Genomic DNA, 22,386 nt, shown 5'->3' with positions numbered 1-22,386 from the left:
AAACCAGACAATGAAGCGGGTCGTGGTGTGATGATGGGTTTTTGTCGAATCATCTGTGTGGCCGAGTGATCGTTATCCAATGAATCGACCACATCTTGATCCATCACATCTGTGCCATTGGTTGTGCCATACTCATAATGATATCGCACCGAATCGGCTGAACTGATCGATTGTCCACGTTTCAGTGTAGTCGCCTTGCCATCTGGGCTGGATGGTTCATTTTTCGCAAAACTCGAACATCGAAATGAACTGATGCGTTCGACATCTTTACCATTTCCATTAACATTTGGGCTGCCGTTAACACTTGGATTGCGCTCTGGTACGCTGCCATTGCTCAGATCATTTAAACTGTCTTTGCGTCGCAGAACCACAATTTCCGTGTGCTCTTTGACATAATCATCGCTAACATTGTAACTGTCTGGTATTAATTCGATATTTCGTGCCACGGTCGATCCATTCAAACTGCTCGTACTGTTCAGCATCGATGAGGTACCATTCACTGCGGCGGTGCCGCCACCGCTAAGGCTGTTCGAGCTGCTGTGCATGATCAACGGATGTTCGGTGGTGGATAAATTCAATTTCAGCGACATTGTTGTCGCTTGACAATCGGTTAAATCATTTAACCCGTCGCTACCGAATGTCATTTCACTCACTGTTGAACACATCAATGGATTTGGATCACTGCTGCCGATCGATAGCTTATCAAAATTATTATAAATATCACTGATATCGCCGATTGATGATGCCGTCAATGTGGTGTCGCCCGTTGTATTGTGCACATCATGGCCATTAGCCAGTGGCTTTGCTTGCTTTTGCTGCTGTTTCTCACGCTGTTTCTGCTTCATTTTCTGCTCATGTTCACGTTGAAACGTATCCAATTCGCCAATCAAATTGTTTAGCTCCTGAATTGAATCCTCATACATTTGGCCTGATGGAATCAACACAGTTATTTTTTCGCGTTTAGTTTGCGAACCGATCGAGCAATGGACACAGAATCAAATTTTTCAAATGCGTTTTTTTTCATATGATTTTGGTTTAGTGTGTGTGTGTGTGTGTGTGTTTTGGTTTCGAATGAAAATGAAAGAAAAAAAAGAACAAAACAAAAAAATAAACAAAAACGAACAAACGCAAAAGAAATAAAAAAAAATAATGATAAAAGAAACGGTTTAACTCAAATTAATTGCCGCTTTTTTTTTAATGCCAAGAAACAGAAAAGCGATTGAGTAGCGAAAGATGTGCATGCGTCTTTCTCTCTCTCTCGCTTGCTCTGAATGGAATCACATTCACTTCGACGTTTCATTCTTTTCGTCGTAGTCGTCGTTTTTCGTTGAAGCACACAGATCTGATTCTGAACAGTTGGATTCCCTTGCAAAAACAAAACGATCGCACAGCCGTTTGTTATATCGAAAGTCGAGCAACGAAACAAAAAGAAGCGCAACCAACGTTAAGAATCAAACCATTGGCCATTCTTTTGCTTAAATAGTCTTAATGAGATTGTTTTTTTCTTCTGTGTTTTGCTAAAGAGATACGATTTTGACCCAAAAAAATTTTTATATAAAAATGATAAAATACCGAATCAAGATACAGTTAAACACTGATTGTGTGCATGCAGGTAAAATACAGAGAAGAAAAAAAAATACGCAGAACAGAAATAAAAACAAAAACAATCCAAATAATTTGAGAAATGGTTTCATCTCCCTCTCTCTGGCAACAAAACTATTTACATAAAAAAAAACATCAAACATTCCGGTAAATGCATTCCATGAAATGTGAAAAAAGAACACATTTTATTTACGACTGAAGAAGAAAAAAAACACAGCAAACCGTATGGCCGTGGAAATTTCGGTGAATTGTGAAAACGAAACGAAATGAGCAATGCATGCATCCCTACAGCAATTGTAAATTTCACAACAGCCATAGCAACAAAAAGTCGGAATTTATTGGCTAGAATCACGTTAAGTGCGTTCATTATCTTTCGCGCGTACTCTAATTTGCTTCAAGTGTGTGAGTGTGTTGTGTGAACGGCGAAAGCATGTACATTTGGAAATACAAAGCATTGAGAATGAGTGAAATTCGGTTACATACCTGGATCTTTGTCAATCGATCGAATGGATTTGGATAGGTCATCGTTGCGTCTGGCATTTGATGCGGGTGATGCAGCTGTTATTTCATTTATAGCTCCCGTTGACGATGTGATCGAATTGGTTTTGGCCAGTGCTGCTGCATTGGCCACAGCTGCCGCAGCCGCAGCCGCTGCTGTACTCGCCGCTTGACGCTGCTCCAATTTCTCGAACAATGACAATTTTTCTAAAACAGAACCAGTACTTTTGTAATCGTCTACATCCTCGCTACCGCCAATTACTCCAATTGAATTATTAGCTGGATTTGTTTGAGTGGTTAGTTCAGTGCACGCAGTTTACAATAAAAGATACATTGTGTGGGTTTTAGTAACTCGCAAATCTTTTTTTTTTCTAGGCTACAAATCAGTTTGGTTAATGGGGTTTTCAACAAACTAAGCTACGAGTCAATATTCGATCCATTCATAACGTTAAATTCAAGAACAAAAATGAATAACGTTTAGTTTGCCGTCATTCATCCCGTTTAAGTTGAATGTGGAAATGGTTGAACATTTTCAAAAGGCTAGCGATACAAAAAATGAATTTTCAACAGAAATCAACCAAGAATTCTAAGAATTCTCTTAAGCCAAAGAAATCGAAATAGATTCCAAGTTTAAATCGTTGAAAATGTTCAGTTGTAATCAAACTATCGAATGGAATGAATAATATGATCGAGATTTCACGCATCGATGCCTGTTTTTATATTAAGTGTTTTCGATGCATCAATCTCGTATTTGCCAATTTAGATTCTTTTTACCAATTTAAACTCTTTTTGGTTTAGATTTTCGAAAATTTCGAGCGATTTATGAAAATCTTGAGTAACTTTCGAGCATTTTTTCTAGGTTCTAAAGCATACGATAAATCCAATAAATGTACCTGATGTGGACGATGACAAGGATGTTGGATTTGTATCGTGTATAGCACAATCATCGTAGTCAATGGATGAAAAGGGTGCCGCATCAACGGACGCTTGACGTGACAGTGTATCATCGGTGGCGGTGGACAATGGTGATTCCGGGTTTGTGGTCATGGAATTGTTGGTGTTGGTGTTATTTGTGTTGGTATTTGTGGTGGCGGTCAAATTGTTATTGGTGGTTGTTACGGACGATGAATCGGATTGTGGTGATTGCGCTGAAAATGGCATAGTTGGAGTGTTTGATTGGATCGGTGTTAATGGCTCTTGATTTTGTTGCTGATAGTGTTGATTGATCGAATTAGTGATTTTTAGAGCGGCCATCGTTGCCAATTCACTCATATTAACATAAGTCGGTTGAATTATTGGATATTCTGTACAAGCCGAGCGAGTGAGCGAGCGCAAGTGATTCAGTTTTCAAGTCAATATATTTACAATTAGAAGGTAGAAACGGTGTTAAGAACAGCACAGTACACAATTGTTTGGTAGTAGAAAAACCAGGCAGAGAATTGGTTTTTGGTAAGAGTAAAAACACGGTAGTTTTGGTAGTAGTTGTCACAAACACAAACAGCGTATTGTCAGTTGAGGGGAGGAGAAAAGCACAGAGAGCATGTGAAAAAAAATGAAAGAGATAAAAAAGAGAAACAAAGTGCGTTTAGTTTTTCAATCAGATAAGTTAGTCAAATTTGATTTTAAGTCATGCCAAACACTAGTCAGTCGGTTAGACGATGCTTGCGTTTTCATTTCAACGCAAATGAAATAAGCAATCAGTAACGTCATCGTATTAGATACACATCGGTTTTTTTTTACCACGACGTTTTTTTTTATCAAATGGCCATAGTCTTTGAGCTAAATTGGGTGTGTGAGTGTGTTTTTTCTGTACCTTTTGTGATGTGCGCTGGTAATGGCGATGGTGAATGTCTCATGTTATGCATTGTTTGATTCCGAGCACCGGCTGTTGATGATGACAATGGCCGTTCGAGCGATGAGCATCTCTGTAAAATTCAAATGACAAATGCAATTAGCGTCTTCTTATCGGTTGCGATTCTCTGTTTTTGCATTGGCAAATGCATCAACAGATGAAGAATGTGAAGAAAATGGAGGAAAATAGAAAAAAAACATGCTAAAAATGTCGAAAGGAGATAAAAGAAAGAGGTGAAAAAATGTCACAGAAAGTGACACACGTGGAAAAGATGAAACAAATGTGAGAATAAAAATTCGAGCAAAGAAAATGCGTGGGAAGAAGGTCATTCGCCGCATTTTGAAGGGCAGTTCATCTATTGGATAAACATCAAGATCTGTCAATATCCTTCATCTTTGGGTTTTAAAAGCCTTTTCTGCTTCAATAAATATTGCAAATTCACCATAGATCCCAAAAAAAGCACAACCATAGCTTACCACAGGCAAAGGTGGACGACAAGCCACGTTAGCAGGGGACTTTTGAACCGGCTGCTGTTCGGTAGTGGTTGATCCATCTGGATTTTGAAATGTGTAAACAGTGAGCGGTGGCCGTTGATGTCCCTTTTCATAAGCTGTTGATATTGTGTGCGGTCGATCGAGCGATGTGACTGGATCCTGTGAATGTGGTGGCCATGTTGATACGGCATGTGTTTGATTTGTTGTTGTTGATGCCTGGAAATCAAAAACAAACCGACCATTAAGCACAAAAAAAAAATCGTCGAATGTAAACAAAGTGAGACAACGAATCACCAAAATGACTCATAATCAGTTTCACACATAAATGACTTAATACTTGTATTACAAGTTGTGACTTACAACAATCAAGTTTTAAACACAACTGTTTTGCTGTTTGTTTTTAAGTGTTAAACAACAAATAAACGAAGAAAAAAAAACAAAAATAAATAAAAAAAAGTAAGAAAAAAAGAAACCTGTGATGTAAGCGCCGGCGATGAGCAAAAGCCACTATCACTAGATTCGCCTGGTTTTAAGCGTATTGCAGGTGTCATTAACTATATGGTTCGCGTAAGTTTGTTTGTTTATTTTTTACATACACACGTAACAAAAGCATTACAACGAAAGAAGTCCAAACGAAAGAAAAAAGAAACAATCGCACAGAAAAAAAAATGGATAACGAAAAAAAAGAAAAACAACAGAAGTTAAAAATAAGAATAAAAAAACACAGTGAAAAAAACGAGAGAAAGAAAAATCGAGAAGCATTTAGGTTTTACCTGCGAAAGAGATCTTTGGTACGGCATTCCGGGTGAATTGCTTGAACCGCTTGAATTGATCGAACTGATTGAGCATACGGAACTCTTTCGTGAGCCCAGCGAATTTGAGTAGCCATGCGAACCGCCCGGCGATTCGGGATACAAGAATGATGCCGATGTTTTTGTTTCGAGAATCAACTCCTCGGACGCTTGCGGTAAAATGTTTGGATTTTTCGTGACATTTGTTATCGTTTCCATAGCCTCTTGTAAATGACCTAGTTCATACATTACTTCGAATTCCTCTTTTACCACCGGCTGCAATAAATTGACAAACGTACAGAATCGTGTTCGCTCTTCGATCATGGCCGCGCGCAATGAACGCCGTTCCACCTCCTCTAAGTCGGCTTTACGCTGTGTTATGTCATGCATTGATGATTCCACTAAACTTTGTATCGAATCGGATTGCCCTTTTTTCGCCTTCTTCTGCAAACGCAACGTATCGGTTGAACGTTTTTTCAATTCGGCACGACAACGTTTATACTCTTTTGCATGCTCTTTATCAATGACAGCCACTTGACGCTTCCAATCTTCAACTTTATCCTGCGAATTTTTTTTTTTTTTTTTTTGGGAAGGAGAAAAATGAACGGAAGTTTTTTTTTAGATTGATACGATAAGAAATGATTTCGCAGAGAATCAATTTATTCATCTTCACGAAATATTTGATGCTGCAATTGTCGAATTCATCACAAAATGTGTCTAAAATACGTCGGTAATTTACCTGCAATGGCAAAATCAGACAGTCCATAATGGCAGTTGTGAAGCTTTTCATGCGCGTTTCCACCGCTTTGTGCCGCAAACATACACGAGTCAATGCTGTACCAATTTCCTTGGATGCGCCTGCAATCGGAAGTAAAATGATGATTTATTATTAATCAGTGGCCTGCTTAAGTGTGCATTAAAACATTATTTCTCGAAATTCCAACCGAAGATCATACGATAGAATATAGCATACCAAATAGAAAGTTAACGGGGAAAACAAATTAAATCTAAGCCTATAATTATCGAGTTCGGGACAGTTGTTGTTGTTTTTTCTCTCTAATTTTTGTTTCACTTACTTTTTCCTTCTTCAATCGATGTTCGTTGTTGTTTTCAATCTTAATTTCTCAATGAGTTCCCTTGCATCGACTCGAAAATCCAAATAAAATCGATCGAAGAAGGCCTCTAAATCAAAGTTTCAAAATTTTTGACAAATTGACGATTGTCATCATCAATTTGGAGTCAGTGGATTGAAGCGTAACAAATCAATCGGCCAGATAGATATTGAATTTGGGGCCCATCATTTTCGGTTGTTTCGATTTAATTAGAAAATACTGTGTGAGAACCCCGACGAAATCAAGTAGGTAGAGAAAGCGTAATCGCGATAGACGACGCTAGTTTGTTCGACAAATTGATGGTAAATGACGAAATCGATTTGATTTGATTTGTTTTTGTCATCGTTTGGTTTATGGATCGAGAGCGCCATCGCAATTTGTGATCCATCCGAATCGATTGCGGATAGAAAAGGAAATAAAAAAAAAGGCCGAAACAAAAGCAAATTCGACAAAAATTACTGATGCTGATAAATGGTCGTGGCACGTTTATTGATTCGGTGTTTGATCTTCATCAAAATCATACAAGTATGGTGTTTTGACGATGACCACCCAAAAATGGAGTGAATGCCGGATTCCAAAAGTCTTCTTTTATTAGCCGGGTGTGTGTGTGTCTGTGTTTTCTTTCATTTGTTCAATCCAATTTCGAGAAATTGATTTGGAATTCATGACAGCGGCTGAAACAAAATGAACAGAGAATTTTGACTTCATGCCAGTTTTGAGCCGTTCTCAAGCCATGCACACAGATCCATCATATTTGTCGACAGAAACCAAATCAATGGACTTCTGAACAAACAGTGAAGATATCATTGGCAATAAAAATACATACTGTTCAATAGTATTAAATGCTGGCATCGCACTGCTCATTAGAAATCTCTGGCTCTTGCTCTCTTTCGCTTGGTTCATTCGACAAACGAAAAACCGACGTACATCTTAGACATGGTCCATAATTTGTGTATTGTTATTAGATTACTGACTGACTGTACAATCGGTTTTTTTTTGTTTCTTTTTTTTTATTTTCATTTTATGATTGTAACTGCAGCAGCAGCAGTAATTTGCTGTAAAAAAAAATCTAATTAAACCGCATTGAAATGAATGAAAAAGTTTCTATTTCGTCTCTCTCTGGGGCCTTGCGCCGCACTATTTGCGACTAGATGTTTGATTTGTGTGTTTTATTCGCCGTGTCTTTCGGCGAGTGTGTGTGTTTTTTCGTCTTCTGTTCGTGCTTGGGTTTTCTTCGCTAGGCTTAGTTTTGACTTGGTTAGTGTGCGGTTGCAGCAGCAGAAGTAACAACAACCGAAGAATCAAAAAGCAACAACAAGAGCAGCAGCTACAACGGCAGCATCATCAGCAACCGCAGCTGTTTTGTTATAATTTGCGTGTGTATCTATAATTTTGTAGTGCAGCTCGTCTTCGCCAATACTCACTCACAAACAATTATAATTTGATGTGTAATTTTCGGTTTTGATTTTCACAATATTGAAATGCGCGATAACGACACACAATGCCGACGGTTTGTTTTTTCTCTCCTCTGCCTTCGTTCTCATCTCTCTGCAATGAAAAACGAAGTGCTAGCATGCAATGGGCTTGAGATGCATGCGCACCGTCCAAGATTTGAGACTGTATCTGCGTTGATTACTTTTTTTTATTTGCAGCTCGGATCCGACATGCATACACGAGTTTACGAGTGAAGCATTAAAAGTTTGTTATGTTTTTTTCTCTCTCTCTCTCTCTTCTCCAGTTGCATAGCACAATCGCTGTGTTGGCATCGACACAAATGCTCGAATGGTAAAGAGTGCAGAAAGTATCACACAATTTCGATTGAGGTGTGCGTTCGGCTTTTGTCTTTTCTTTTCATCCATTTACCCGGACATTAATCCAATCCATTGGAATGGCCAACTCATACCGATTTTTTTAGATCTTTTTATTGCCTGCGTTTGTGAGTGTTTATCATAAAGAAATTTGCGTACTTTGATGGGTGTTGTTCGCCTTTAATTTGATCGGTTCTAATTGTGTGTTGCTCGTTTTTCTTTCGTTTCAGATTGTCGCAACATGTGCAGTGCACACACGTAAATCATCTGCATACATAATCACAAACGGTCTATGATTTATTCGATCGCATTGGAATGATTTGAATGGGAACCATATAGGTGCTTCTACTAATTGCACTTGTGCTGTGTTTTTGAGCCCACACGTAATCGAATACCATGGCATCGCGCGCATACTGCATGTGCACTCGTTGTGCATTTGCGTGCAAAATTCATCCACAAAAGAAATTGAAGCCATCTCAATGTATATTGAACATGGCCTAACTACACAAGGCTACTGCTGCTGATGATGATGCTGTTGTCCATTTTTTTTCAGCTCCAAGAGCAAAATAAACTTAAGTCATGCATGTCATGCATGAAATGAAGCAGAGATACACACACACAGAGAGAGAGAGATATACCGAGACCATTTGTGTTCTCACAACGATGTCAAACTTATTCAATGATGCACAAGCGAATATTGTCCGCCTCATTTTAATTATTGGATAAACAAAGAGCCCCTCTGCTCATCATTCGGATAACATTCGCCTTTGACTTGAATTCTTTTCGATAGCCATCGCACTATTTCGCAAAACAAGCAACGGTTTTGCCATACAAACACACACCAAATTGGCATTTAGAACGAAATTCGCTTCATAAAACACACATTGCAGATTACATTTTCCGAAAAATAAAGCAAATGCACATTTCAAAGGTATTACCTAATCCAACGTTCTTAGAATAGAATTCTCGTCCGGATTGTGCAAACAGAGGAACGAACATCAACACACGAGAAAAAAAAAGAAGTTGAAAGAAGAAATGAAGCCTTTAATAAAAAGCGAATTTTTTGAAATAGGAATTTCTTCGGATGAAATAGGAAGAATCAACGTGATGAGCTCGACAGAAAAAAAAACCAGGTTCATTGAATTGTGAATCATAAATGTCGAGTTTTCTGTCGAAAATTGAAGCATTACAGCGACTGAGTTATGTAAACATTTCGAATGGGTGAAGATATGGAACGGCCGTTTTTTTTTTGGGTCATTGCAGCAATATTTCGACAGCCAGTTTGTTTTTAAACTGTTTTCGGACAGCGAAGAGCGATAGAAGGTACTCGTTTTTACTTGGTAGAAGGTAGCTATCGACAGTTTTACTAATGATTGTGAAAAAAGTACGGATGTAAAATGTGATTGCCGGTTGTCAATGGCCAAACTTTCTATAGACTTGATGTTCTTCATGAAAAAACCACATTTTCAACACAATTTGGAACAACGCCTGAGATTTTTGTTCAAAATGTGAAGGAAATAAAGAGTCAACATTTGAAACTGTCAATTTTTTCCTATCCATGTTTTGCACTACACCAAAATGCATTTCATGCTTTTGAACTATACAACTAATCTAACTGAAATTGAGAAATATTGTGATTCTTCCAACGACCAACCTGAGCTAATTTACAAACAAAGAATTTTTTTTTTGTAAAATAGTTTGCAAAGCTACTTTCAGTCATAAAAGACCCGAAACATGGGAATCACAGCCGCGTCATCAATTTTCATCAAAAAAGGATTCGACATCACTCGGTTATCGACTTATTTGTGAGATTTGTATGACTTGCAGAAAAAAAATTTAGTAAATAAAGTCTTGAGAGAGTTCTTTTAAACATTTGTTTGAAAATTCGTGCATCGACTGGCCCAGTTCGTATGCTTCTCATACATATCGCAAAAAAAGTATTGATATGAAAAGCATGAGCCATAAATCGACGATAGAAAATAATTTCCATGTGAATTGAACGAGAAAGAGAAAGAAAAACACAAAGTTGTGTCTGAAAAAAGCCCCGTTTTGTGGCAGCTGTGATGTGTGCATATGTGCTGATATCGACGGAAATGTGCCCACTGAATGAGTGCACAGCATAGCGAGCGAGAGAGAGTATCATGGTCTTAATCGAAAGAAAGAATGAGAGACTGTAAACGCGCGTGCTTTCAAGCAAAAGGTAGAAAACAAACGCAAACCAACCGGGAAGAGACAGATCGAAAAAACAGGCCAAACGTTTTACCTGATCACGTTTGATTCCGTTTAATATGTTGTGTGTTTCTTCTTCTAATTTGTGTCCATCGTTGTTCTCATTTTGGTTATGTTTCTCTCTGTCTCTCTATATTACGATTGATTTGCATGTTGCAAACGAACAATTCCCGTTTCATCACAGACACACACTATAATTTCGTTCTTCGTTTATTTCCATCAATGAAGAAATGATTATTTGTTTTTGCGGCCAATTTTCTGGTGAATTAAGTGAAAAAAATGGTATTGGGTGTGTGCATCAGCCGAAATAAAAAAAAAAGAGTCCAAGAAAGAAGAAGAAAAAAACAACAACCGAAGGAAATGGCAACGAGAAATGAAATAAAGGTATGGTTTGTGTGTATGTTTGATTGGAAAAGGCGAACGCGATTTCTCTCTAAGTAATGTACTTTATCAGCTGAGTGTGTGTGTCTGTGCATCGTGGCTATCTGATGGAATGTCGAATCATGGTGAATTATTTCGCTATACCAATCGAGAAAGAGAGAGAGAGAGAGAGTCGCGCGCCAGCCACCACATCAAACCGAAAAAAGTTTGTTATTGTAAAAAACAAATAAATTTCGGAATTTCATTTCGTACAATTTTGTTGCTTTGGCTCGGTTTGGTTTCACGTGTGTTTCGATTTTTGTGCATGGAATCGAATCGTGTATATGTCGGTGAATTGGACATTTTGTGCTCGGGCGTCGTCGAAAGCAGAAAAATCACGGATTGTATGGCGACGACGTTGGTACATGACTTTGATATTGAATTTGCATTGTTTGAATTTCAATAACCCATAATCCATGGTGCTCTCGCAACAAAAGGCTGGCAAACGCTCTGATCGCAAACACAGAACTGGCAAACCGACCCGCGCCGAAACTTAGTTGTTGTTCTTCATTTAAGCGATGCTCGTTAGTGAGTTTCGTTTGCTCGTATGTCAAAGAACCTTTAACCCGGAGCCTTTTGTTTGTGTTTTGGATGACGACAAGATATTGAGTTTTCGGAAATGTACGCCTTTTTTCGTGCTCAGCAACTCATATTCCATAAGTTCTATTTTCCACTCGTTAGTTCAACGTAAAACACTCGCTCTTTTTTCGGCGCTTTCAAACATCAATCCCAAACAACGAATCATTGCGAGATGTGCTGTTGCCTTTTTTTTCTTCGACGTGACATTTAATTTTCGTTTACCACATCGATTATTACAGATCGTTGCAGGCAAAAGAAGCGCTCGTCGGGAGTTTTGTACCAAGATGAATGAGAATAGAATGGGAGAGCGATAGCACGAGGCAGCAAGAGTGAACAAAACGATGTGAGGAAAACAGAGCGAGAGAAAACAAGACCATGAGAGAGCGAAAGAGTGGGAAAGAATGAAAGAACGAGAGGTTGATAGAGCATGAACACAAGAAAACACATCGAAAAAACCAAATGCTGTAGCAAGAGAGCACATCGCAACCAATTCTTTCATTGAAACACCATCGCGAGAGAGAACGATAGACCAAGAGCGAGGAAGAACGAGATTGAGAAAAACACGCACAACGATACAAAGAATTTCACTACGGGCTGAAATGAAATCCATTAAAAAACTGTCTAAGACGAACAGACACACACGAAAAAAAGTGCTAAATGCGGAGTACTTGATCTCGATTGCATTCATCGCTGATGTTTATTTATTATAAATAGGTTAGAATAGAACAAAAGAGCAACGGAGGTAAATTCAATCACGACTTTAATATTCGTTTTTTCTTCTCTTTTTCTTTCGATTTGTTGCTCTCATTCTCTCTCTTGTTATTTTTGCGGAATTTCAAAACAAGCGCCTCCAATTTTTTTCTTCTGCTTACGTTCAAAACACCTTTATTTTTTTTTTTCCAAACCCTTTAAGAACAATGGCCAATTCAAACAGCAATCATTTTGACGTTTAAAATATTTGTGCTGAATATTTATGATGGAGCCGGCTTCTGTGCAGCGCTCAACATGCAGCTGATAAATGTGAAATAGTACGGAAAAGGTCACCGTTGTAAAAAAGATGAAAAAAAAACGTGAAAAATGTTGGATTCCCTGGATTGGCTCTGTGATTGGAAGAAAGAAGGAGTCCATTCGACAACAATCGTGGCAATCATTCGTCATTTTCTGCAATGTAATTGATTACATTGAAAGCAATTTAATTGGCCATTTCCGATTCACAAGATCGTTAACAGCAAATCAATTCGGTTAATTGTGCCATTTCCAAGTTCTCGTGTGACACACGAACCGAATGCAATGTGATTAACCGAAGGTTCTCAGCTGTTTATGGCGCTTCAATGCGGGAGAGATGGAGTGAGCGAGTGAGCGAAAAAGCGAGACAATGATAAATGCAAGGGAACGATAAAACATGCGATGAACATGGGGAGCAAGACATGAGGAAGCAAAAGATTCTGTTTTTTTTAATGAAGACTAATGGAAGTGATGCGGTTATCCATCACCGAAATGAAGACAAGCGTGAAGAGACATTATTGCCCCGTTCCACTCAATTTTTTTCTTCTTGCCATTGCCTGCAGCAAAAACAAGCGATTGATGCTATCGCATTGCTTTTAAGTGGCATCATCTTGCGATCTCTCTTCTCGTGATTGCATCTATCGAATGAAACAACAAGTGTGAATTTGTTCCAAGTTTTTTTTTTTCGTTCGTCCATTTTGCCGAAGAAGCATCTCCGTTCCTTTTTTCTCTCTCGATCGTCTTGACTTTAAAAAGTCAATTGATACTCATTCGATCAAATAGGTGGCAATTAATGCTATTTATTGCGTGTATTACGAATAATTGAATGTGTTGATATATTCGAAACATATTTTCTTTATTTAAAAATGGAATTCAAATATGATGTCTACAATCGTTTAGTACTTTTGTCGTCAGCGTACTTTTTTTTTTCTTCGCTGATGTGACCTTGATTGAAGCGACGCAAATATTTGTGCCGCGAGTAAAACGGGTTAGTTTCTGTCGGTAGCAACGAAACAGAAAGCGATAAAAAAAACAATGTCTAATATAGCATTTTACGAAATTGACGAACGGCAATAAATTTCGACACAGAAATGATGTCAGTCAAATATCGATACACGAATTTCTTTTGCGCAAATGCAAATTCCCTTCAATTCTCATGACTGTGTGTTTGTTTTTTTGGTTGTTGCTCGTCAATTCTTATGAACACTTTTTTTCTCTTGAATTCTCATGACTTTTTTGTTCGCGTTTTAATGAGAATATTATTCGCACTTTTTATTCGAGCGCGTTTTCTTTTCTCGCCCAATTCGTTCTGCTGAATTGCAAAACTTCGATCGCATTAGCGATAAAATTCAACGAAAACGCAACGTTTGCGAGGTTCAAATGAAGATCACTTCAAAACTCACTCGGTTTTCAATGTAACACGGAAAATGGCCATGATGAAGGTCAGGTTGAGGAGAATGTTTTTTTTTTCCTTCAACTTTTGCCAGATGAAACATGCTTCTTGTTAGCAAAACCGACGTTTTTCGCTTTAGCAGAATTTCATGTACGCAAAGTAGAAGTTCTTGTGCTTGAAAACAAAGACCTTTTTGTACTTCGTAAGAGAGAAAGAGGGAGAGAGCGGGTGCGCAAAAGGTAGAAAGAGAAAGAGTGAGAGGAAGATGGAGATGGCACAGTATGATTAAAGAGCCTAAGTTTGGTAAGACGGTTTATTATTTGCATAGAAGCCAGCAATTCCACCGAAATAAATGACAAATGAGACGCGTATGCAACGGCAGTAGCAGATGTGCGAGAGCCAAATCATCGACCGAAACAATAAAATGTGCGAGAAGAAGGTTTATGTGCTCACCGAAGCAATACAACGATTCAAAGTGTTGCACTGGCCCATTCCAAGCCATATAATCTACACATGACGCGCAAATAACAAACTACCGCGCACTTGTCATTAATTGCACACGTTTCTTCGCCAAATTTTCCAAGTCTCGGCTGCCGCCGAAGCTGTTGCTGCTTCTGTTGTTGCCGAGCCGCTGTTGTTGTTGTTTTTTTTTCCAACAATTTACCGCTGCATACGCATGCACACAGCATCGGCCAATGTAAAATAAGATTATTATTATAATAGTCATATCGCAGCTAGAGCGATACTTAACTCCACGATTTAGCTCTATAGCTTGCCTCGCTAAAAGGTTTATGGGCACGAATTGTTTTTTTTTCCAAACCGGCGAGAGAACGAAAGGAGAGAAAAAGCAGAGGGAATTAGAGAGAGAGAGAGAGAGAGAGAGAGAGTGCGAACGAAAAACAGAATGGGTGCGAGCGAGAGCGAGATAGAGCGATAGGGCGAAAAAGAGAGAGCGAGAAAGAGAAGAAAAAAGCAGCAAAAGAGTCTTGAAACGATACAAATAATCATCGTACGCGCAATATGCAGCAAAATCAAAAAGTGGACCGCTGTTTGCTGTTGAACGCGATGCAGTCGGTCTGTGTGTGTGTGTGTGCGCGCGCGCGAGCGGGCACCAATTACGTTTCTATGATATCATTTAGTTGTACGTTTTTACGTCAAACTTCACTTCACTATCCCATTTATTAGTCATTTAAATGCACTATATTCAGCAATTTAGATCCATCTCTCACTTCTTTTTCTGCCGCTTTTCCAGCCCTGCGCGCCCATCTCTCTCTCTGTGTGTGTGATATTCTATTTGTGGTGAATTAAAATACACTACTTCTGTTCGTTTTTTTCCTCTCTTTCTTGTTCTATTTTGCAGCACACAATTTCGTGCGCTATATATTTCCATTCGGTGTGCACTTCACTTCACATAAACGAACACCAAACTGAAGTATAGAACATTTCCTAGCTGCGCTTAATGCACTTTTTATGATTTAATCAACTGAAATAAAGAATTATACATGTTTCCATTCGGATTTATGGTTTTCGCGGTTTTTGTTTTGGATTCATTTCTTTTTCTGCGTTGCTTCGAATCGAAAGAATCTTCGGGCAAAATTCTGTTAGAAATAAAAAGAGATCCACTTTAGAACCTTAAAATGAGGACAATTGGTTCATTTATTAAAAGTGCATTAGTTCGGAAAGAAAGAAAAAAACTTGCGCTTGTTCAGGAGCACACATTTGCATCATTCAAAATGAGCATATTACTTTTCCGTACACAACGTGTCAAGGGAAAGTATAGGAATTGGTCCCGAAAACTTTTTTCGCAAAATTGGTTTAGATCATCATAAAAACTCATGAAACGCGTAGAAAACCACTTTTTGAGACACTTTTCCGTTCGTGTGCCGTCGTCGTTGTCGTCGTTGGTGTGTGTTAACACGATAACTCAAAAAATAATTGAGATAATCAAAATCTGGAAATGCCAAAAGTTTTGTATTCGAAAAACTTAGTTTAAGTTCGAAGATGAGCCATTTTGGATTTGATCCTGGGGTACTTGCCCTAAGAAAAACCTCAAAAAATTGACACTTTTGTATAGGAGGTACCTGTAAATCGACTCCGATTGGCTTCAAACTTTCTGAGATTTCATTTTCTGCGAGAAAAATAAGATTCTGGAAGTTTGAAACCAATCGGAATCGATTTACGGGTACCTCCCATACAAAATTTTTGAAATTTTGACTAAAATTACCGATTTTTGGACAATTTTGTATGGGAGGTACCCGTTAATCGATTCTGATTGCCTTCAAACTTTCTGAGGTTTCATTTTTTGGAGAAAAAATAAGATTCTGAAAGTTTCATGTTGATCGCATGTGCAGAAGTTTGGTTTTTGGCCCTCAATTTTTTCCAAGAAAATTTCGACAAAAATTGAGGACAAAAAATCAAACTTCTGCAAATGGGATCAACATGAAACTTTCAGAATCTTGTTTTTTCTCCAAAAAATGAAACCTCAGAAAGTTTGAAGCCAATAGGAATTGGTTACCTCTCATACAAAATTGTCGAAGTTTTAGTTAAAGTGACCGATTTTTCACTTTATTTTTATTATTATATCTTCGCTGCCTTTATTTCAAGAAAATTCACAAAAAATAACCAAAAGTACCTACAGACAACGCAGGCCAACGGTACGGAAAAGTTCGGGATTACCAATGTAATTCTTTTTTTATTTTTATTGGGTTCAAACAGTCTGCTCGCTTTTTTCCACTCGAATATACATCAAAACGGGTATTAATGCCATTTCAGCCGAAAACTGGTTCGATTTTGATAGCCAAAAGGCTAAATACGCCACTAAACTATGGCTTGAATCGGAGACTCAGCAAGTGTTCAACCAATGCAATTTTAAATCTTTTACCATTCGAAAAGTGGATATTTGTTTTCCATTCGGAGAAACGGTGCTTTTTCGTTCATTTTTTTCCTCGATTCTTTCAATAGGGGAACCCATTTCATTTTCCTGAGCACATTCAGTTTGCTTTTCAATGTTCAATTTCTTCGATAAATTTCTTTTTGAATCGATGGGCTTGGGCTTGGGCAATAGCCACATGTTTGCGCAAGTTAAATCGCTATATGTTGGCACTCAATCAGTAAATATTTACGTAGAAAAAGACAAGGAAATATGTATGTTTCTTTCTGTTTTTGGAACAGCACTCCATTCCGTTCAGATATATCATTCTCGCCTCGGCAAACCGTGCATTTTCTATTTGGCATTTTGCTTGAACGGAACCAATATCAATCGCTACTCTATCAGCCAGCTAGTGAAATAAGTGCAAGAGTGAGCGAGCAAAAAGACAAATAGACAGAGAGATAGAGAAAGAGAAAAGGAGAAAAAGAGAGAAGGAGACAGAGCAAACATCAGAAATAGACAGCGAAAGCGGGATAGATGGAGAAAAATGGACAAAAGAAAAAGACAAAGCAAAAAAACTGAATAAGTGCAAAGCCATCTTACAAAGGCATACATTTCGGAGGGCGTATGTGACTTTTCGGATCGAGTTATCGATTCTTTGGGATAATCGACCGAAAAGAAACGTATCTGCCATACTTTCTATTGAGCTGCGCTTTTAAGGTAACAATAACTTCATAAAGATGATTTTGGAATCGAATTCGGAAAGCAATGAAACAACAATATTGCACAGATTTCCCGGCACCGTAGCGGTGCGGTACAGCATGGAACGTCGTTCAATGAATTTCTTTGTGACCGACGGCACGGGAGGCAGAGAGTGACAGAAAGTGTCGGAGAAAAAGAAAGAGAGAGAGTCATTGAGAGAGTGAAAATAACAAACTGCGACAAATCATCATCGGCAGCAGGCTGGGTATGTGTGGAAAATGTGCGGCGGAAAGGAAAGTCAAACAATCTAAATACAAGCATTTGACAGTTATTGGCATATGTGTGACAAAATAGAATGAAGCACAATGAACGTACTCGCTTTCGATATTTGCTTCTCCGTTTTTTTTTTTCTTCTCAACTTCTTCTGTGTTCTTTATTTTTCTGACGTGTCTCTCGTGTACACACACATTTTCCCATTCTCATGCTAAACAAAACTGAGTTGTCGGTTTCTTTTTCATTTTTCACACAGTCGTGCTCATGACATCACTGACTTTTACGGCCAAATGCGAATTCGTGCGAACGAAGAACGAACCAACGAACGATCGAAAAAAATAAAAAATGGGAACAAATCGACAAAACTCTCACTCATTTGATAAGCTTGAATAGGCTGGAGAAGTGCAATTTTCAGTTGTAAACACACACACACACACACAATCGAAGCAACGATTTATACCGAAAAAATGACACATATTCGATTGGTGATATTGAACGTTTGCACTCAATTTTAACATCGCTATCGCAAATATTCGCCATAAATGGGCACATAATCTGACTGTCTTTCACATAAATCAATTCAAATTGCTCGCTTTTATCAATTTAATGTGTGCCTCTCGACGATTTCATCACCCCAATAATTTCCGTGACATTTCTGAGTCAGTCTTTTCTTTCTTTGCAATATTTATTATTGTTCGTAAATTTCATTTTATTCTCATTCTTAATCTTAATTTTTGTTATTCTTATTCTCGAATTTGATTCAAAGTATGCTGATTTTTGAATGGAATTTGAATTTTGTCCTGGTTCATTTGGGTTTTATTTATTGTATTTTTCTATTTTTGTTCTGGTTTATTTCTCTTGTTATTAAACAATTCGCTGTCAGTTTGATGCGTTTACTTTGATCGGGTGGCCAGTTAATCTTAGTAATAGGCTATTGGCAAGTCGTCAGCCTGTCAATAAATCGGTTGATCGAGTGCATGAGCCAAAATTTCAATGATTATGATCATTTTTACTCTCTTTCTCTCTTTCACGTTTTACGAAGAAAATTTTTCAAATCGGTTGGCAATACAGGAATCACATATCATACAAATAGAAAATACACGCTTCTTACAACGGATGTCCAATAGACACACACACAAAAAAAAAACGAACAATTTTTTCACAGACGCTACAACCTATAAATATATCCAAGTCGACGAAATAGATTAAAAAAGCAGTCATGATGCTTTGACGCATATTGTTTGGCTTGTTTTATCGCCCATTCGTTATCGATTCGTGAGTACACTCTGTGGCTCGCCCGCCAATTTTGATGGTTTTGCGAAAGCATTACTGTTTTTTCCTCTCGTCTTTTCCAATTCGCAAACATTGTGTACGGATGGATGAAATGAATGCGAAGGCGTTTAGGTTGGTCAAAGTGTTTTATGACTGATTCAATAATTTCATAGCGAACATATTTTTGTGTTACCGACAACGACTCTCTCGCTCTCTCTCTTTCTCTCTGGCTATGGTTGCATGGAAGATTTATTCGATTCGCCTGATTAGTTAGATTTGTTTATTTGTCTATTCGAGGATGGGAGGGAGAGAGGGTGATGGGTTCCCATTTTTCCCTGTGTCGTACAATTTATTCGTTTTCATTCGAACGTAATGGGTTTCCTGTGTCACATTCTGTCCGCGAGGCGAAGCCAGAATCAAAGTAAATTTCGATCCAAAGTCGAGGCCGAATCCAAAAGCAAAAGCAAGCGCAAGCGTCAAATACGAAGCTAAGACCAAAAGTAAGCGCCGAATCTACAGCCGGCATACGAAAAAAGCGCAGGAAAAGTCGAGAAGCCAAAGGACACACAACGGTGAGAACAACAACAATCGAAACTGTGTGACAGTTACCCGATTTTATACACCGTATAATAAATTTCCGAAGGGAAAAGACTTTTATGAATGATATAAATTACCTCTTGAGTTGGTGGCAGCGTCTGCAATTTTCTGGAACGCATCCAAATAGGCTGAAATGGCTTGGATCGTAGCACTGAAAATAGAAAAAAAACAAACGAAAAGTTATAAGCGAAATTTTTTCATAGAGTCACATGTCAAATGTGTAATATTACATGAAACTTGAGCCGGCAGACTGAACGAATGAACGACCAACCGAAAAAAAACGAACATTGTGATCATTTTTACGGGTGTCGTATTATGTCGCACGGCATGGTGTGCTTTTTTTCTCGTTGGTTTCATTCATAATCACTTGGCGAAACGGTAGCGAAAAGTGAAATTTTTTAATTATGTGTCAGTTTTCGCAAAAGCGACGTCGGATTTTCGAGACAAATATCCGAAAATAGAAAGAGCGAGACGGACGAAGAGATAGAGACAAACTCTGAGAGAAAGAGAGATAGAGATGGATTCGGGGAAGAAGAAAAAGAGAGAGGAGAGAAGTAGAAACGGCGAAGCGCAAGAAAAAAAAACGCGAAATAGTCGCGAGTGCTGTCAGCGGAAAAAACATTTCGACGAAATAAATCATGAATTTTATTCGTAATCATGCGACCATACAAACAGGAGCTCAGAGTTCACATGATAAAGTTGTGCGTACGGCTGAAGCAAGCGGGAGCAAGCTGAGCGACTTAACCCATCGCATGTTCCGTTTAATGAGTCAATCATCATCACGGGCTTAAATTGGCATAATCGCTTTGCAGTTAAACTGACAGAAAAAAAAGCAGCAACAACAACATCATAAACTGTTATTGCCGCAGCATGTGTGTGTTCTGATGGTTTTATTTTGCTCGTGGCACGAACACAATTTTTCAATTTTAATTAACGCAAATGACCAGCATATTCATCAGCTGACACAACGCACTCGCATTTGAGCATATAAACAACCGATGTACACACAACAACCCAATGAAAATAATAACAATAGCAAGAAGAAGAAGTGTCGTATCGTATGACGGATGACAAAACGTGATGAAATTGTGTACGCTCACAATCAATTGACTCAATCGCCCATCGTAGTCATTTTCGCATGTTTTTTTTTCTCTTCTTCTTCTTTTGCTCTCTCTCCCTCTTGACGATGGATCGATGTGATTAGATAAGTGCGTACGATAATACAAATTTCAATGCCTTCATCGTCATACGATGCAGTAAAATATTTATAGAAAACACAATGAGCGAACAAAGTCGACAACAAACAGTGAAAAGTCATCAAATCGATATGAACATTGATAAGATATACCTGACCACATCTGAATGGTTTCAAATGCGTGAACACCTCGCATTTTTTGTCCTTCAATTCATTTTGGTGAATGTTATTTACGTTTTTTATTGTAATTTCGTCTACAAATCAATACTATTTGTTTTGAAATTGGTCTCAAAATCCAGTCTTTCGTTCAATTCTTTGAAAATTCAGTTTTTTCGCCGAAATTTTTCTGGAAATAGAATCTTAAGCGTAGAATTTCGTCCAAAATTCAAACATATTCCATCGAAACTCTTGAATATTTCAAGAATTCGACTCTTATTCTCCCTTCGATCGTCGATCCAATTTACGGAACGAAGAGAAACAGAAAATGCCTATTGGGAATGTGTTTCAAATTCAATTACGGCACTTCTATTTTGTATACAAAAGAGTATTTGGTCTTTAAAAGGCGGTGTCGGAACGGCGGAAAAATAAACGATCCAAAATCGAGATTGAGTTCTTAAGTGGGTGCATATGAAATGTATAGAAAAAAAATCGGAGTTTTCTAACGGTACATGAAAAAGCCGAAGCGATTTGTGGATGCAAACATGAAAATATTGATGGAATATGTTGCCGCGTGGAAAGCAATATTCAATACATATGATCATTTTGTTGTGGCTTGCAGCGTAAAATCAAGAGGCGAATTAGAATAGAGCCGAACACTTGCTCTAAATCAATATACACATACACTGCAGTCAAGTCGTGCAGCAACATAAACGGAAATCGATTGCAATCTCGTCGGCATTTTTGCCCGTCCGAAAAATTCGTTGGTTTTTTTTCTTTCGTTGCTCATGTGCATAGAATTGTGCAATGTTTCAAAAGGCGTTGTTGCTGCCTTTCGATCGTCGTTGATATGTTCAAATTGACCGCTTGAATTTTTCTTCATGGGCTCGGAAATATCGGCGTGCTCTCAGTCGCTCTTGATTTATGGATGTTTATTTCAATGTGCTAGTGTGTGTTTCCGACACTTTACGCCTATTTTTAGCATATTTTTTTGTCAGTTTGTTTAAACAGTAATCACGATTGCGTTCAATGTGTCTATTTATTTTGGGTTTACGGCGTTGGTTCTCTTTTATTTTCGTTGACATGTTTATTTTGCTCGAAGACGAGATAGATCAAAGTAGAATGAACATAGGATGACCAACATACACAAACATAACCGAAAAACAAATACGGCGTGGAAGAGTGATATAGATAGAGACACACAGGAAATCAAAACCGAAAATTAGACATACATATTTTCATAATTTTGTAACACGTTGATGGTTATCGCAATCAGTTTTTTTCGTTGGTGACACAAGAGACTCGAGCTCGGCCCGATACCGAACGGATTGGACTTTTGGACATTGGCTTTACTTTTACTCAAATGATTTTCGAGCTCAGGAGAGTCAACCAATGCGCGAACAACGACCATCGGTGACAAAGAAACGGGCAGAGAGATAGGCAGAGAGGAGCGAGAACGAGAACATAAGAGAGTGTAAGAGAGAGAGAGACAGCGAAAGAGAGAGAGAGAGAGAGAGAGAGAGAGAGAGAGAGAGAGAG

General features: G+C 38.3%; 1 protein-coding gene across 32 annotated transcripts in view; it reads right to left on the bottom strand.

The window, feature by feature from the left end:
* The window catches only part of LOC129576082 (probable serine/threonine-protein kinase DDB_G0282963), a 71,690-nt gene that overhangs the window by 7,553 nt on the left and 41,751 nt on the right, over positions 1–22,386 (bottom strand). For 17 of the 32 annotated variants that reach the window (XM_055460567.1, XM_055460574.1, XM_055460578.1 and 14 more), the window contains 9 exons: positions 19,574–19,647; positions 5,977–6,095; positions 5,220–5,798; positions 4,920–5,000; positions 4,429–4,662; positions 3,914–4,025; positions 2,994–3,404; positions 2,086–2,379; positions 5–928 (listed from right to left, as the gene is read on the bottom strand). In XM_055460567.1, the coding sequence (XP_055316542.1) occupies positions 5–928; positions 2,086–2,379; positions 2,994–3,404; positions 3,914–4,025; positions 4,429–4,662; positions 4,920–5,000; positions 5,220–5,798; positions 5,977–6,095; positions 19,574–19,647 (2,828 nt within the window). The remainder of the gene's footprint in view (positions 1–4; positions 929–2,085; positions 2,380–2,993; positions 3,405–3,913; positions 4,026–4,428; positions 4,663–4,919; positions 5,001–5,219; positions 5,799–5,976; positions 6,096–19,573; positions 19,648–22,386) is intronic. The other 15 variants (XM_055460569.1, XM_055460587.1, XM_055460581.1 and 12 more) reach the window with 9 other exon arrangements.

The sequence above is a fragment of the Sitodiplosis mosellana genome, unplaced genomic scaffold (genome assembly GCF_009176505.1).
Source record: "Sitodiplosis mosellana isolate CC-2019 unplaced genomic scaffold, AAFC_SMos_1.0 Smas_scaffold_6170, whole genome shotgun sequence".
Lineage (NCBI taxonomy): Eukaryota > Metazoa > Arthropoda > Insecta > Diptera > Cecidomyiidae > Sitodiplosis > Sitodiplosis mosellana.
The sequence above is the reverse complement of the archived record's forward strand: the minus strand, read 5'-3'. Positions and strand labels throughout refer to the sequence as shown.